The 18895-nt window shown below is 43.5% G+C and overlaps 1 protein-coding gene across 1 annotated transcript; it reads right to left on the bottom strand.

The window, feature by feature from the left end:
* Positions 1-15268: 15268 nt before the first annotated feature.
* On the bottom strand, positions 15269-15850 carry MSGN1 (mesogenin 1). The gene has a single exon (XM_017871411.1). The coding sequence runs from the start codon at positions 15848-15850 to the stop codon at positions 15269-15271; it is 582 nt and encodes a 193-aa protein (XP_017726900.1).
* Positions 15851-18895: the final 3045 nt, after the last annotated feature.

Raw genomic sequence — 18895 nt, 5'->3', positions numbered from 1 at the left:
AGGCACCTGTCCTTCCCTCCCAGCCCTCAGCAGAGTCCAGGAGCGCCAGACCCCGAGGCTCAGCCTGAGCATCCTCTGCGTAACCCATCCCCTCTGCTCTTCCCTTTCCACAGCCCAGGACTAGGTCTGCAGAGCGCCCGGTGCTCGCCTGAAAATAAAGTGCTCTGAAGGGATTCATTCCTGGAATTTTCCAAGCACTGGGGCCTCCCTGCGAGCGCGATCCTTTGCAATTAGCACGAATCCTGGAGGGGGTGCCCGAGGCCTCCTGCAAGCCGAACCCGCACCCGCACCTCCCAGGGCACTTGAACACCCGAGGGGATGCAGGATCTGGAGCCAGTGGCTGAATGCCTGGTGGCTGGGGAAACTTACAGGCAACTGCTCAAAGAATATATAGCCTCTGTTCTCAAATAGGATGAGCAGCGGCTTCAAAAAGTGGGGGAACTAGCATCTGCCTCGGGTACCTGTGCCCCCTCCAGGTGGGAGCAGAGACCTCGCGCTGCCCGATTGCTAAGGGTCCATGGGTTTGTTAGACCAGCCCCCGCCTCAGAAGTGGAAGCTCAGTTATTCCTTTCCAGTAATTAAGATGCACAACCAACAAACAAAAACAAGGCTGTAGCATTTCTCTGGCACCTTTTGCCTCTTTTAAGTAGAGCCCTTTATGACCCAGCCTCTGGCCCTCTGGCCCCCAGGGGCGCACTTTGGCACCTCCAGCCTCGTTAAAGGGTGAAAAGTGGGCTCCAGGAGGCCTCAGGTGCTTGGCAGAGGAGCACCAGAGTAGGAAGGACTCAAAGGGTCTCTTTTGCAATGGCTAAAAACTCCACAGAAGTAGCTGGAGCATATTATTTGGTTGCAGTAAATTGCTTTTATATCCGTATTTGAACCTCTGGGATCTTTGAAAAGTTACTCCCCTATATGAGAAAACCAGTCAAAATGCAGAGGCGTCTGCACTGCCATACTTCCATTAGCCGTGAACGGTGAAATGAGTCTGTCTCTTCCCCCCACTGGTGGAGTTTATAATCTTTAAGTGTTAATCACAGATAGTACCTGTGCTCAGAAGCCTCCCAAGGAATAATTCCTTATATGTACATCCTCCCTCTGTATCTTCTACGTTCGGAGTCTTTACCTGAATGAGGGCAGTGCAACTGAGGTGTTTGGGAGAAGCTCTGAAACCAAATAGCCCTTTACTAGGCAGGAGCCCTGGGAAATTCACCTCACTTCTCTGCGCCTCTTTGTTCCCTCTGTAAAATGGAGATGGTGATGTCTACCTCGCAGCCTTGCTGGAGGTGTTAGGATGTGGCAGTTATGCACTGAAGTGAACCTTCCAGAACAGAATGTTCAGGGGCTGCTCAGGATCTGGAAATGCTGTCTTTTTCACTGGCTCTTCCAGAGCTTTTGAAGCTGGACCCAGCTTGCTTTCTCACCGCTTCTCCTGCCCTTTCACCCTACTCTCTGTTTCCATTAGGAATTCCATGCCTTCTCTCTTCCCACCCTTCTAGCCTCAGTTTATTTTGTAACCCCTAAATCCCCTCCTTCTGCACTTCCAATCCCCAGAGAACATTCCTCCATCCCCAAACTTTGGAGTGAACTCACTGTTGAAACCATACTCCTCTCTAATCAATTATAGAACTGAATCCCTCCACCTCTGTAGTATAAACCTCCAGAGGGCAGACACCCTATATCTCTCTCAGGAACCAAGCACAGGCTAAGAAACATGCTATCTGTTTGTGAATTCTCATTCAGCGAATAAATTTGTCATCTTCACATATCTCACAGAAGGAGCCAAACACAAAGATGTTTGCTAAATTCATCCCCTTAGCTTCATGTTCCAGCCCTTGAGAATCTGTACCTAAACTCACTCTTCCCCTGTATGTCTCATTGCTCATCCCTACGGCATTGATATGGTTTGGCTGTGTCCCCACCCAAATCTCATCTTGAATTGTAGTTCCCATAATCCCCATGTGTGGTGGGAGGGACCAGGTTGAGATAACTGAATCATGGGGGTGGTTTCCCCCATTCTGTTCTCATGATAGTTAGTTCTTATGAGATCTAATGGTTTTATAAGGGGTTTCCCCCTTTGCTGGGCTCTCATTCTTCTCTCTCCTGCTGCCATGTGAAGAGGGATGTGTTTGCTTCCCCTTCTGCCATGATTGTAAGTTTCCTGAGGCCTCCCCAGCCATGCTGAACTGTGAGTCAGTTAAATGTCTTTCCTTTATAAATTACCCACTCTTTGGAAGTTCTTTTTAGCAGCATGAGAATGGACTAATACAAGCAACATGCTTCTAACTGATTCCTGGCTTGTTCCTTTACTCTTGTTGCTCTGTGACTTGAAATGCCCCTGTTCCTGTATCAGGATCCAACTTATCTATCTAGGTTCAGGTTCAATACCAGCTCCTTCCCAAAGCCAGGTGCCCCACTAAACAGAAAACCTCTCTCCATCTGTCTTAGTTCATTCCTGCTGCAATAAAAAATACCTTAGACTGGGTAATTTATAAATAGCATAAATGTATTGCTCATAGTTATAGAGGCTGGGAAGTCTAAGATCAAGGTACCAGCAGGTTCAGTGCCTGGGGAGGACCTCATCTTTGCTTCCAAGACGATACCTTGAATGCTACCCCCTTCTCGTGGTGGGAAGGCCAAAAAAAGGCAAAGAGCTCCCTTGAACCTCTTTGATAAGTCACGAATCCTATTCCTGAGTGCCCCATTGTTATGACTTCATTACCTGCTAAAGGTCCCCACCTTTTAATACTATCACATTGGACATTAAGGTTTAACATATGAATTTTGGAAGGACATATCCATACAAACCATAGCACCATCCCTGATTCCCACTGCATTTTAGACACTTTTTAAAAATTCTTATACCTTCTCTTTTTGCCTGTATTTTGATCCTTTACGTATAGGCCTAGTTCCCTCAAGTACATTTTAAGCTTTTTGAGAACAGAAACTGCACTTTGCCATCACAAGGTTATTATGAGGATGAAACACAATCACATGGGTTAAAAAAGAAAACAATGCTACTCGTGTTTACATATGCAGCATTGAAAAAGAATGAAAAACATAAAAAAACATAAATGGGCAGTATTGCTGGGCACAGGGGCTTATGCCTGCAATCTCAGCACTTTAGAAGGCCGAGGTGGGAGGATCGCTTGAGAGCAGGAGTTTGAGGATAGCCTCAACGACAAAGTGAAACTCCTGTCTCTACAAAATAAAAATTTTTAAATTAGCCAGACATGGTGGCATGTACCTGTAGTCCCAGCTACTCAGGAGGCTGAGGCGGGAGAATCACTAGAGCCCAGGTGTTTGAGGCTGCAGTATGCTATGATTGCACCACTGCACTGAAGTCTGGGTGATAGAGCAAGACCTTGTCTCTAAATAAAGAAATCTGCAGCATCTTAGTCCCCCTCTGCCCCTTTGTTACTCCAAGGCCTAGCACTGAGCTAGCTACTCATATGGTTAGTAATCTGCAATGTCTAGATAATTAAAAGAACAAAAGGGCTCTTAAACACAGACCAAGGGAGCATGGAGCTGTCGTGCTCCCAGCAAGTGTGGTAGAATGGACGTTGTTTGAGTATACCTAGCCGACAAATGAGAATTCTGGCTTTCCCTGCTTAGTTCCTCCACCTTCCCTCCCTCAAGGAGAACTCTAGTCCTAGGCAGGTACTATGGCCTGAATGTGTCACCGAAAACTTGTATGTTGAAACACAATCACCAATATGATAGTATTAAGAGATGGGACATTTAGGAGATGATTAACCCAGAGGACTCTGCCCTAGTGAATGGGATTAATGTCTTATAAAAGAGGTTCACACAGCATTCATCCCTTTTTTACTTTCCGCCTTCTACCGTGTGAGGACGCAGCAAAAACACCCTTATCAGACACTGAATGTCAGTGTCTTGATCTTGGACTTCCCAGCCTCCAGAACTGTGAGAAATAAATGTCTATTATTTATAAAATTACCCAGTCATGGGTATTTCATTACAGCAGCAGGAAGGGCCTGAGACATCAGGTGTGGTGCAGAACAGGGCCAGTGAGGTACAGGTACCTAAGGAGAGGTGACGGGGTGAATAACGAGACTCATTCAGATAGAATGGGGAGAAATTGTTTGCAGAGCTCAGAAAAAAAGACATGGAGAAAAGCCTACTGCTAAAGGCAGGGTTTCCTTCTATGAACATGTAAAGAAGCACAGTGTAAAAAGTAAAACAAAAGCTTGAGCCAGGCGCGGTGGCTCACGCCTGCAATCCCAGCACTTTGGAAGGCCAAGGCGGACTACTTGGAGTCAGGAGTTCAAGAGCAGCCCAGCCAACATGGTGAAAGCCTGTTTCTACAAAAAAATACAAAAATTAGCCGGGCATGGTGGTATGCACCTATAATCTCAGCTGCTTGGGAGGCTGAGGCAGGAGAATCACTTGAACCCAGGAGGCAGAGGTTGTAGTGAACCAAGACTAAGCCATTGCACTCCGGCTTGAGCAATAGAGCAAGACTCTCTCAAAAAAAATTAAAAAGGAAAAACTCGAGTATTAATTGAGCCACGCGGGTCACAATCTTAATTGCTCATTGCATGCATGTTATTTCTTATAGCAGGTGCGTTAATGGGGACCCAGATTGATAAGCACCTGAGTTAGCCAGTGAGCGAGGGGCTTCTCTCAGGTTGAGAGTCAGCTTCCCCCCGGCTTGAAGGCTATTCACACTCCTCTTGCTCATAATCCTCCTTTCCCTGCTCCTCCAAACTCACTCTATGCCTCAGCCAAACCAGCCTATGTGATGCCCCAAGCCCTGGAACCTTTTTGGACCTGGACACTCTTGCACATGCAGTTTCCTCAGTTGAGGATGCCCTTGGCTCCCTCAGGTGCCCAGAGGACTTCAAGAGCCTCCTTCTGTGTGAGGCTTTCCCTGAGTCCTACAGGGAGCATTGGTTCCTGTCGCGTCTTTACCTGTGTCTCCCTCATTTGACTGTGAGCATCTCATCTCTGCAACCCTTTATCCAGCACAGCACCATGCCAGGCCCACTGGCAGAGTCAAGGCTGAGATCTGACTCCATTTTCTTCCCTGTCCTCCGTTTCTGGTCTTGCAGCTCCTACCATCATCATGTTTCTCTATTCTTTGTTGCAGTGATTGGGTCCTCAGCCCGCTGCCTGACTCTCAGCAGTCCACAGAACATATCAGGCCTTTTGATGTTGGCTAAAATCCTTGGAACTTAAATTATTTAAATAGTATTCACTTTCTCTGTTAGGAAGTAAATTAAACATGCAGTAAAAGTAGAGATGGGGTCTCTTGGGGGATGCAAATTCTTGAATTGTGAAGGGGAATAAAATTCTGCTCAAGGGTTTCTATTTCCACCACACTACACTACATGAAGATGCTGATTATTTAACCTGTGCATACTAATTAGACTTAATATTCAGGAAGGTTCAATGCAAAGTCCTCCCTGAAGAACAGCCCACGCTTATAATCGCAGCACTTTGAGAGGCTGAAGTGGAGGATCGCTTGAGCCCAGGAGTTCAAGACGAGCCTGAGCAACATAGTGGGATCCCATCTCTACAAAAATAAAAATTAAAAAATTGGCTAGGCACAGAGGCTCACGCCTGTAATCCCAGCACTTTGGGATGCCAAGGCAGGCAGATCCCTTGAGCCCAGGAGTTCGAGACCAGTCCGGGCAACATGGTGAAACCCCATCTCTACAAAAAATACAAAAATTAGCCAGGCATTGTGGCACTCACCTGTAGTCCCAGTTACTTGGGAGGCGGAGGTAGGAAAATCACTTGAGCCTGGGAAGTCAAGGCTGCAGTGAGCTGTGATCATGCCACTGCACTCCAGCCTGGGCAACAGAGTGAGAACTTGTCTTGTGAGAAACAAACTCACCTGTACAAACCCAAAGAATGGACTTAGAGACCTGGAGAACAGCAAAGTGAGACTTTAAATGATGGTCTTGCAAGATCAGGTGTCTGATGAGCAGGCACACCCAGCACAGTTTCAACAAGCAATTTATCCCCTACTGACCAGGTCCCTCTGCTGGTTCCTCATAGGCTGAGTACTATGGGTCACAATCTTCCCAGATGTTACCTATTGATTGTTGCATAGTGGCTTTAGGTGGTTTGTTTGTTTGTTTTTTTAGGGTTGTCTTGCTGCATTTTGGTGCAGATCACAATGCATTGCAATTCTAGTTAGCTTAGGGGCTTTTCAAGTATTTGACTTATGACCTAAGTAGCTGGGCAGGCTGATAAGAACAGACAAAATGAGCTATTTTGCAGGCTAGTAAACTTTTAAACTAAACTTTTTTTGTTTGGGTAAGAGCAACTAATGGGGAGCAGAGAGGGGAAGAAGGGGGAAGTTGACAAGTGGGCATCAACTATCCAAGCAGGGGCCTTGTATATCCTGTTTCTTCTGTAGTTTGCTGACCTAAGCTGATTCAAGGCACTTTGTCTTGGAGATGGACCACTGTATATATTATTTCCTTCAGTGTCAAAAAAAAGTAAAAAAATATATTTTTTAAATAAAAACGATTAACCAGGTGTGGTAGTGCACCTGTAGTCCCAGCTACTCAGGGGGACCTCTTGAACCCAGGAGGCCGAGGCTGCAGTGAGCCTTGATCGCAGCACTGCATTCCAGTTAGAGACAGAACGAGACCTTGTGTATTAGTCTGTTCTCACATTGCTAATAAAAACACCCTCAAGACTGGGTAGTTTGTAAAGGAAAGAGGTTTAATTGACTCGCAGTTCCACATGGCTAGGGAGGCCTCACAATCATGGCAGAAGATGAAGGGAAAGAAAGCAAGATATGTCTTACATGGCAGCAGGCAAGAGGGCATGTGCAGGGGAATTCCCCTTTATGAAACCATCAGAATTTGTGAGACTTACTCACTATCATAAAAACAGCACAGGAAAAACTCGGCCCCATGATTCAATTACCTCCCACCAGTTCCCTCCCAGGACACGTGGGAATTATGGAAGCTACAATTGAAGATGAGATTTAGATGGGGACAGAGCCAAACCATATCACCCTGTCTTGAAAGAAAGAAAAATAAATGTACCATGGAGCACATTTCAAGGATGTCTTTTGGGGCAGAGTTTAGAGCACTTTTACGTTTTCCCAGGAAAATCCTGGGAACCAGATTAGAAGTTTAAAAACTTGGATTCTGGTGCCAGCTCTGTCATTTATTAATAGTTACGATATTAGGTCATGTTAAACCTTAATCTCCTCATCTGTAAAATGGTCATAGCAATCTCCATTTAACCTCATAGTGAGGTATAGGTAAGAATTAAATAGGATAACATATGTGAAATACTTTGTAATCGCTAAACCAATATAAAGATACACCTGGTATAGACAGATCCAGACAGAATGAAAGAATATTCATGTTCCATACCATGTGGGAAGAAAGTGTAAAGAGTATCTCAATTTAAAATACGCTCTCATTTATAGAAATCCTAATAAGGTGTTTGGACACCAAATACAAAGATTCTTCAGATGAGACTATAGACTGGGGGGAAAGACAGACGTAGAAACTTTTCTGTTGTTTGTTTTGTTCCCCACTGCATTTCTGTTCCATAGACTCAATATTGTTAAAGAAATGGGTCAGGTGTTATTCGAGCATGTTGGCATGTGCCTGTATTCCTAGTTATTCAGGGACTGAGGCAGGAGGATTGCTTGAGCCCAGGAGTTCAAGGCTGCAGTGAGCTTTGATTGTACCACTGCACTCCAGCCTGAGCAACAGAGTGAAACCCCATCTCAAAAAAAAAAAGGCAGACCTGGGCTCTGGGCTCTGGGCTCTGGGCTCTGGGCTCTGGGCTCTGGACTCTGCACCCTATTATGTGACCCTGGGCAAGGTTACCTTCCAGTCTATTTATTTACTTATAAAATGGGCTAATATTAGCTATTGTGCAGCATTAGCTATCAAGATTAAAGCAGAAAACGTATATAGAGGCTTTGGCACTGAGCCTTGACACCTCAGATGACAATTCCACACTGCTGTTTACAGGGCTGGAAACAGCCCATGGCCGTGCTTTCTAAATATACTTCTCTCTCATCGGCTCCCTGACCTCCAGCCCTGCCAGGCTTCCCCACTTAATATAATGAAAAGAAACACAAGTCAGTAGCATTCATGTGGAGAAGAACATAACTAATGGAGAGAAGGTCAATAGTTGGCAAACTCAAGAGACAAACAAATAATTGTCCTTTTCCTCCAGCGTTCTCAGAAGTTTTTCTGCTTTCTTCTTCCTCGGAATTCAAGGGTCTCTCTGAGACCAAAATATCAAGATCAAGACCTTCCAGGCTGCTCTAAGGACACTTCTTCAGCTTCAATATTTTACTGGCAAGAGACAGACTGTCTCAGGTTCCTAGCGGAGGGTGAAAGGAGTGAACCAGGCTCTGGTTCCTGTCCAGCCAGCATGGGCTGAGCCCACAGCGTCAAGGCTCCTCCCGCAGCCTGGAGTGTGTAGGAATTGCCAGAGGAATCTAATGACACCCTAGTATAGGCACCTAGCATACTGAGCCATTGTAATAACCTTAGAAGCCCAAGTGCATTTGCATATACATCTTCTTTTGCTGTTGCTTAAAAAAGCAATGATTTTAATGTAAGGGTAATTCTGTGGACTTGACAATTTGCAGAGAATTCCTCCACCCCTGATTTGGCCTCTCTCCCTTGCCTGTCTCCCAATTAGTTAGTGTGGCAGAAACTACAAGCAGAACAAAAAAACCTCAGCCCGGTGTGAATTGTGGAACACTTTATTGAACACAAATGAACAGAAGTCAGATTTCCTCTGCAGATTAAGAAAGACTCTAGGCGCCAGTGGAGGAAATGAAGAGAATTTCTGAGAAAATGTTCAGGGCGGAGGCAAGAATTCAAAGGGAAATAATTTAAAGGACAACATGAATAGTCCCTTCTGAAATGCTTCAGATGGTGAAAGATGAGAGCCCAGAGGGAAGGAAGCAGAGAACAAGTGGAGAGGCCCCAAGGGTGAGCATTTGTTTAGAATGCTCTCCCACAGCCAAGCCCTGTGCCTGCAGCATCATCAGAGTGAGCTAGAAAAGAAGGCATGTGACTGTGGGAAGGAGCCTGGAGTCTGGAGTTAGAGCTGAACTCACTAGCTAACTAATCAGACATGTACCCCTACCTGACCAAGTGGTTTTGCATTGCTTAACTGGCCTAAACTTACTTCCTTGTCCTCAAAATATGAATAATGCCCATCTCCTAGGGTTGTTAGGAGAATTACATGAAATAATAAATGTAGAAGTACTGACCAGAGTAGGCACATGTGAACTGTGGTTCTGCAAGTCTTTCCCTGTCCAAGCACCAGAAATAACTTTTTTTCACAAATATTATATTTGATATAGTAAGACATTTAACTGGTGTTGACAAATATGTTGCCAGAGTAAACATATAACGGATTTGGACTAGGTGTTTACATTTGGATATCATTCATTACGAAGAAAATGGAAATAGAAAAAGGCAGTTATTCCCAAGTGTCTCACGTGTCCGTGTCTCACGTGTCCGTATGAAGAGAATCCACCAACAGGCTTTGTGTGAGGCTGGTTATTTCAACTGGGTGCAGGCGGGCTGAGTCCGAAAAAAGAGTCAGCAAAGGGTGGTGGGATCATCGTTAGTTCTTATAGGTTTTGTGATAGACAGTGGAGTTAGAAGCAATGTTTTGCGGGCAGGGGGTGGATCTCACAAAGTACATTCTCAAGGGTGGGGAGAATTACAAAGAACCTTCTTAAGGGTGGAGGAGATTATAAAGAACCCTCTTAAGGGTGGGGGAGATTACAAAGTACATTGATCATTTAGGGTGGGACAGAAACAAATCACAATAGTGGAATGTCATCAGTTAAGGCTATTTTCACTTCTTTTGTGGATCTTCAGTTGATTCAGGCCATCTGGATGTATACACACCTGCAAGTCACAGGGGATATGATGGCGCAGCTTGGGCTCAGAGGCCTGACACCAAATAACTCCCATGTTTGTGTTATATTTTGCTACGAAGGATAAGGAACACGAAAGCATGTTTGTAAACTGTGAATGATAGAATAGGAACAGAGACTCTAATGATGCAGTATAGTGATGGCTTAATGAAGAGGCACAGTGCTTTCAAAGATAATAGAAGATGACATCCAGAACACATATATAGGAACTAATCATTGACATGGGAGAAAAGAATCAGAGCACAGATCACTGGATTTGTGGAGGGAGAAGATACCTTTGGTTTTGGATACCTTCGATTTGTTTTGGATACCTTCGGTTTGTTTTGGATACCTTCGGTTTGTTTAACAATGTTATGAAAAATCATTAGCTAAGAGTGAAGTAGTGAGAAGAGAATAAAATATTTAAGAACAGAGAAAGTGATACAAGATAATCTCCTGAGGAGTGTGCGAGTGAGTGTACAGCTAACTATAGAACTAGAGTAAATTGCTGATCCAGCTACAAGTTCATCTGATTTTACAGAAGATGAAGTGAAATCATCCAACCTGCCCAGTTGGTCAATATGTCTAGCCGTGCTTAGTCCCTGCCCCCACTTCAACTACAGAAAATGAGGCAAGAGAAGGTGAAAAAAATCTGAGAAGACTTTTTTCCCTTTTCCAAAAGAAAGATTATGATAGATGATGGATGTATTACATTTGCTACAGTTGCCACTATAAATTACCTCTCATCGGGTAGACTAAAACAAGAGAATTGTGTTCTTTCACAGTTCTGGAGGCAAGAAATATAAAGTCTAAGTATCAGCAGAGCTATGAAGCCTCTAAGAATGAATCCTTCCTTGTCTCTTCTGGCTTTGGGTAGCCCCAGATTTTCCTTGGCTTGCAGCAGCATGAATCCAATCTCTTCCTTGGTTTCTGTCATCACATGGCTTTCTTCTCCCTTTGTACAACCATGATCACAAGGTGAGGTCCCACAATAGGCCATCTGCAAGCTGAGGAGCAAGAAAGCCAGTCCAAGTCCCAACCATAAAGAACTTGGAGTCCGATGTTCAAGGGCAGGAAGCATCCAGAACTGGAGAAAGATGTGAGCTGGGAGACCGAACCAGTCTCCACCAGAAATAACTTATTCCTAATCTTGAGCTTTGCGCAGGCCAGATGCTTTGAAACACTCCCTGGAAGAATGAGGGACCTATTCCAGATATCCTCCCGATAAGGGAGGCGACTCCACTGGGGACTGGCAGGAGTCAAACACTCATATACAGCTGCCTATCCTGTACAGCAGTTGTGGCTGCAGCCTGGCAATCTGGGAAGGACTCAGTGGGAAAGAGAGTGGAATGATAGATAACAGAGGCTAGGAAGGGGGTGTGGGTGAGACAAGGCTCTGGGCCACAGGACCCCTCCCAGGAAGCTGCCATCTTCTCCTGGTTTTATACACACCTACCCTCCAGTGGGTCCCTTAGAAGTCCTGAGGGCATACCCAGCTAATAGGTGAGTCTGTGACATTAAGGGATATTTTGAAACTGAGGACAGGAAATACCTCCTAATTCATTCACAGTGTTTGGTGCCCAGGACAACCAAAATTGTCCAAGCTATTTATAAACCATTGTTAACACTTGAGCTTGAAAAATCAAAGCCAAAAGCATTGAGTCCCACTCATTTAAAAATGGTGAGGAAAATAGCATTTGAACCGAAAGCTGGTTTTTAGAACAGCTGGTTCTCCCTTACCCCAATACCCTCTTTCTCCAACACAAAAAACACAACCCACACATACACATGCATGAACACACAGGTGAACAAATACGTATATATGTGCACACACATACGCTCTCACATGAACACCTGTACATGCATGTGATAAAGTTCCTTGGTGAAAGTCTTCATATTGTTCAATGTTTTCTAGCTTTTTCTCTAAAACACCAAATATATGAGAAGCTGGTGAAAGTTTATATACATAGAATGACATCTTAGTGACTGTGCCTCACCACCACCCAGCAATCCCTGATGACGAGCTACACAGAAATAAAATTTGATTCCTTCCACACACTACAGACAAGAATGAATTGCAGATATTTTGAAGAGCCATAAATAAATAATAAAACTGTAAGAGTATTTGCAAAACATCAAGAGAACACTTGGACAGCCTTGGAACTGGGGAAAATTAAGCAAGGGGGAAAAACACATAAGCCATGAAACAAAAACCAAATTTGATCATATAAAATGAAAAGCTTCAAAAAAAACAAAAGATGCCATGATCAAGATCATAAGGCATCATCACCGGGCACAGCGGCTCACGCATGTAATCCCAGCACTTTGGGAAGCCAAGGTTGGCGGATCACCTGAGGTCAGGAGTTCGAGACCAGCCTGACCAACATGGGGAAACCACATCTCTACTAAAAATACAAAATTAGCCGGGCGTGATGGCACATCCCTATAATCCCAGCTACTTGGGAGGCTGAGGCAGGAGAATTGTTTGAACCTGGGAGGCAGAAGTTGCAGTGAGTGGAGATCACGCCATTGCACTCCAGACTGGGCACCAAGAGCAAAACTCTGTCTCAAAAAAAAAAAGACATCATCAAAACAAATACGGTGGAGGTCAACATGTTAAGTGAAATAAGCCAGGCACAGAAGGATATTGCATGTTCTCACTCACATGTGAGAGCTAAAAAAAATTGATCTTATGGAGGTAGAGAGTAGAATGATAGCCTGGGCAACATGTTCTACAAAAAATACAAAAATTAGCCGAGCATGGAGCACATGCCTATAGTCCCAGCTACTCAGGAGGCAGAGGCAAGAGGATTGCTTGGGCCCAGGAATTTGAGGCTGCAGTTAGCTATCATTGCACCACTGCACTTCAGCCTGGGTAACAGAGTGAATAAAAAGGAAAAAGAGAGTAGAATGATAGAAAATAGAGGCTGGGAAGGGAGCGTGGGTGGCGGGAGGGGTGGGTAGGGGATAAAGAGAGGTTGGTTAATGGGTATAAGCATAGAGTTAGATAAATAAATAAATTCTAGTGTGTGATAGCGGAGTAGAGTGACTGTAATTAACAACAAGGAATTGTATATTTCAAAATAGCTAGAAGCAAGGACTTGAAATGTTCCTGAAATGATAAATATTCAAGATGATGAATACTTAAATACCCTGACTAGATCTTTACATCATTACACATTCTATGCATGTAACAAAATATCAAATACACCCTGTAAATATGAATAAATATGCATCAATAAAAAAGAAAAAAGAATTCAATATAAAAAGATCGGAAGGAAATATTCCAATACATAATATACAAAGAACTCTCTAACAAGAAGATAATACAATAGAAAAATGGCAAAGAACATAAACTGGCAAGTTTTAGAAGAGGAACCAAAATGAATAATGGTCACGTAAAATGAAGATGCTCCGCCTCAGATCAGAGACAGGAAAGTGGAAATCAACACACCAATGAACCATGTTTATCCATTAAAAATTCATAAAATTGATAACAGCCAATGAAAATGTGGGGCAACTGGTTCTGTTACATAATACTGGGAGGAGTATAAATAACTATAAACTTTTATAAAAGTGACATAACAATATTTATTAAAATTTAAAATGTGCATACTCGGATCCAAGAATCCCATTTCTGGGAATTTTTCAAGCTAATGAACACATCAGTAAATAAAGCTAGTGTCTATAATCTTTGTTATAGCATTTTGTCATAAAAAAAACTGAAAACAACTTAAAATCATTGAAAAGGTGACTTGCCTAAGAAATTTTACAGAATCCGTTCTATTGAACCTTGCTAGAACCTCTGTTTCCTGTTATACTTTTCTCATGTGTGACTCAGCAAGTCGTACATCTGTTTTCCCATCTATAAAATGAAGGTAATAATGGTATTTACACCACAGATTTATTTGTGCTAACTTGGAAGAATTTGTACTATATATTGTTAAGTTAAAAAAGGAATGTTCAGGTTTTTTCCTTTAACATTTATGTATGCTTATATTTATTTGTATATGTTTGTATCAGCAAAAAATGGACAAGTTATACATATTTGTATGTTTGTATCAGAAAAAAAAAATGGAGAAGTAGTGAACACATCTACTGCTTTTGTAATTTATGTCACTAAAAAGAAAAAAAAAAATCACCAATAGAAAAAAGATGATAGGAGACATGTACAACAAATACTAATGGTTAGTAACCATAGGTAGAAAAATTCAGCCTTAAAAAAATCTCACTAGTTTTAAGAACCTCCTTAATTCAAAGCCACCTTTTCAATGTCCTGTGCCATTCAAATGAGCTAAACTGTGGGTGCTACAGGTGCTCACCCTAAGACAAGGCACCATGAAGAGTGGGTGTGTGTGGCGGGTGCATGTGGGGGATCTGGGGTTACAGGGAGGCAGATGGATAGCAGGGGAAGATGGAGAGGCAAATGCCTTTGGAGGGGTCAGAGACTGTTGAGTTCTAACACTGACCCTTTTACTTTTTCTTTATGGGATTCAAATCACTTTTTTTTTTTTTTTTTTTCTGAGACCACCTCTTTATTTGACAAACAAGTAAGCAAAAGGACTAAATAAGGTCCTGTTCATACCACGCCCAGGACAAAGGACAGGGAGCCTCTGCCCACCCAGCCCTGCTTCAGGCCCACCCTGAGGTGCTGTCTCCTCCTCCTCCTCCTTCCTGTACCCTCCTTCCCTGTCACATTAGCTGTCCACCTATGAAGAGGAGGCTCTGGCCTTTGGGATCTTCACTGTCTTAACTTAGCCTGTCTGCCTGTGACTTTCCATTTATCATCACACCAGTGCCTTCTGCATTTAAGTGATTTTGGTCCCTGCAAGAGCATGTTTTCAGTCAAACAAAAACACACACACATACACACACAAAATGAAACAGGAGCACTAAAGCCCTTTACTTGGCACAAATCTTTCTAAATAAGAATCCAGATATCACACTGGATCCTATACAAACTACAGGTTTTGTTAGCAACAGAAGGAAAGCTCTCAACACCAGAATGGCAGGAGATTAACTGTTAACACTTCTACATTATTGAAAAAATGCATTTAAAATCACTGACCCTTTAAAATACCTTGAACAGACAGAGAAGGGCAAAATAATTTGTCTCTTTGCAAAGGATGAGCCTCCCAGAGATGGTGGAAAAAACTGGAGGTGAAAGTCTCTGCTCATCTGGCAGGTACGTGTTCCGGTGGGTCCAACAGGTCAGATGTGAATTCCCTTAGTGTTTTGCAGATCACAAGATTACCACGCTTACTACATAAAAATCACTCCATGCCAATCATTGTTCAATAAGATATCCAGGTCTTCAAAGCTCCTCTACTCCTGCCCAGCGGGGTGGAACCGGTCAGTTTCCCCGGACGGAGCTCATGCGCTCTGGGCTCTGGGCTCTCTGCCGCGGTTGAGGAGGTCTGTGAGTTCCCCGATGTACTTGATAGTGTACTTGAGTGTCTGGATCTTGGTGAGCGGCTGGCCTCTCTGGCTGTAGACAGGTGGCAGGTAATTCCGGAGGGTGTGCAGGGCATCTGCCAAGGTCCTCATCCTGAGCTTCTCCCTCTCGCTGGCTTTCCGCCTCCGCTGGACAGACATCCTGACTTTGGTGCCCTTCTGGGCCTTGGGGCCACCACCACCCTGGAGGTAGGCGGGCTGGAAAGCTAACATATTGTAGTCCACCTCTACCAGGCCACTGGCCCCACCAACACTGCATCCATCGCTGCCCCCACTGCTGGCCCCGCCATGCTCACAGGGCAGCCCAGTCACAACTGGACAGGGAGAAGAAGAGTAGGATTCCAGCGATGGAGCCGGGGAAAGGCTCTGAGAGGGGGAGGCCTGGTTCAGCTCAAAGGGCCCTGCCCTGTCCTTCCAGTCCCAGGAAGACAGCAGACCAGGGCTGTCAGAGGAGCCCAAGCCATCCTCGAGACTGAGGAAAGTCTCGCGCAGATTGTCCATGCCTGTGAGACAGCTGCAGAAGGAATGGCTCCCTGGCAAGTGAGAAAGAAAGTTCTGCCGCCTGGCCAGGGAAGAGCTCTCTTTTATGATGGTGGGGGAGAAGTGATGAAGTGGGAAAGAGGGCCGTGTAAAGAGAGTTCAAAGGAAAAACCAAAGACCAAGATGGAAAATTAACTCTTCAGGTGTCATTTTCTCCTCATTGATAATTAGCATCTTCCAGCTAAAATGTCTTTAAACAGAAAGGCCTCCAAGAGAAGAAAAAAGGAATTATCTTGTTGTAACTAAACCAATTAAGGCTGCATAACTAGACTTAGCATTGTGCTGTGGAACTCATTAATGAGGGAGCCAAAGAAAACAAACCTGGGGCATCCGCAGCAAGGAGGGGGTGGCTGAGGATCCTGGTGGAGAATAGCAAAGTGACCCGAGAGGGCCTCCATCCCCTCCACCAGGACCTGCTAGATATTTCAGCACAGATGGGCTGTGTTGTTGGAGAAGCCGGCATGGTCTAGGGACAAGGTAGCCCCTCTGAGCTTTGATTCCCTAATGTGTCCAACACAGACAACAACAGCTTTGATTTCCTAGGGTTGCTGGGGGTGCCACACACATGAGGTACCCAGTGGATGCCACCTTAGTAAATTTCCCTGGGTCGTATAGAGTGCAGACATGCCCCCAACATGCCTACACTCAGAATGACGAAGGCCAGCAACTCCAGCAAACCTACAGCCTTAAAGAGCAGGAAACATCCTACCAGAAGCATAAAACCCTTGCTGTTACTGAGAAGATTTGGATTCCCCGTAGCAAATAGATACCAGGAAACAGAAAACTCCTTTAAGCCACCGAGCTTGCAGAATACCTGGCATTTAGCCAGGGAAAGTCTTTTTTAAAAAACCCAGCTGCACCTTGTTTTTTGAAATGAGTCACACCTTGCTTTTTGAAATGTATGGGGGAAGTGTGAAATTAACTAGGGAGCCTCTTTTCCCCACCACAGCTCCAAATGCCACTGAATGTGTTAAGTTGGATGGTTGTGCTAGTTTGCTTCACTTCCTATATGCTCTGCTAGACCCTGGATTTTGGAAAAGGGATCTCAGATTCCCCATTTGTCCCATGAACTTAATTTATTTTCCATGTGACTAATTCTACAAATTAGTGTTAACATCAAGTCACAGTGAGTTAAATTGTAGAGTAATATTAACATGTCCTTTAACATGTTATTTAAGTCACTTTGCAATTATTGAAAATAAATGTCAATGGCCTAGTTAGAACATTTATGATATTTTTTAATTAGCAAGGCTCAAGGAAGAACAATCTCAAGTAGGTAATCTGTAGAAGAATGCTCTTAATTTTACCATTTACTAAAGAACCCTAAGCCGAATCTTGAAAAATAATAATATTAATGACTGTAATAAATATAACAAATGACTGTTGCTCCTTTTTCTTCTCTCTTCTCTCTTCCTATTCTTGTTGAGAAGCCCAGAATCTGCTGATACTATGCCAGTAATTTTATATATTTTAAAATTTTTCTTATTGCAATAGCTTTTGAGGTAAAATGTTTTGGTTACACGGGTGAGTTGTATAGTGGTGAAATCTGGGATTTTAGTGCTCATGTCACCTGAGTAGTGTACATTGTATCCAATATGTAGCTTTTCTATCCCCCACTCCCCTCCCACCCTCCCCCTTCTGAATCTCCAAAATCTATTGTACCACTCTACATGCCTTTGCATACCCATAGCTTAGCTCTCATTTGTAAGTAAGAACTTATGGTATTTGATTCTTCCATTCCAGAGTAACTTCACTTAGAATAATGGCCTCTAGCTTCATCCAAATTGCTGTAAAGATGTTATTTCATTATTGTTTTCTTTTTATGGCTGAGTAGTATTCCATAGTGTATATATACCACATTTTCTTTATCCACTCATTGGTTGATGGGCACTTAGTTGGTTCTGTATCTTTGCAATTGTGAATTGTGTTGAAGTAAACATATGCATGTAGGTGTCTTTTTGATAGAATGACTTCTTTTCCTTTGGGTAGATACCCAGTAGTGGGATTGCTGGATCAAATGGTAGGTCTGCTTTTAGTTCTTTAAGAAATCTCCATCCTGTTTTTCACAGAGGTTGTACTAATTTTCATTCCCACCAGCAGCGTATAAGTGTTCCCTTTTCACCGCATCCATGCCAACATTTGTTGTTTTTTGACTTCGTTTATTACAAACCTATTCTGGCTGGGGTAAGGCAGTATCTCATTGTGGTTTCAGTTTGCATTTCCCTGATAACTAGTGATGTTGAGTATTTTTTCATGTTTGTTGGACATTTGGATATCTTCTTTTGAGAAATGTCTATTCATGTCATTTGCCCACTTTCTGAGGAAATTATTTTTTTTTTCTTGCTGATTTGTTTGAGCTCAAGGAACTTATATGATTAAGCTTCATTTTTAAAAAAGACGCGAAACAAAAAGACCAACATGTTATGGATGAAAATACTGACACTCTTAGATGTGAAGAAACTCAGTTAAGATTTCCCTAGTAGGAAGTGGGTAGAGTCACTAGGGAGTGGTAGAGCAAAGACTCCTTCTCAGACCCCAAAGCTCACTTTCTTTTTTTAAAATCTATTTTCACTCTTTCATGGGTTGTGGTAGAGGCGGGTGGCCTGAATGTGACTCAGAGAGGGGACTCCCAGGGGACACAAGACAGCTGTGTGGGCTGCTGCCATGGCAGGCTCTCAGTCCTTGTGTTCTAACTTCACAGTTTTCCATGTAACACTGCTTCTGCTCTCAGACTCCATAACTCTTTTTTCCCTTTCCTACAGCTTCTTTCTACAACTGTTAATTTCTTGAACTTCCACTTTTAGAAATTTCATTTCCTAAATGAGACAATATCTGTCAAATACTTAGTGCACTGTAGACACTTAATAAATGTAGTTCTTGTCATTATTGTTCTTGACTGTGTGTTGTCAAACCCACCAGCAAGAGAATGACTTACTGAGCTGTGACTCTTCTGCTCCTGACCACAGTTTCCCAGCCTTGTTGGCCCCTGAAACTATTCTTGGAGAA

Source organism: Rhinopithecus bieti, unplaced genomic scaffold (assembly GCF_001698545.2).
Source record: "Rhinopithecus bieti isolate Rb0 unplaced genomic scaffold, ASM169854v2 scaffold_4781, whole genome shotgun sequence".
Classification (NCBI taxonomy): domain Eukaryota; kingdom Metazoa; phylum Chordata; class Mammalia; order Primates; family Cercopithecidae; genus Rhinopithecus; species Rhinopithecus bieti.
This window is presented reverse-complemented; position numbering and strand designations above follow the sequence as displayed.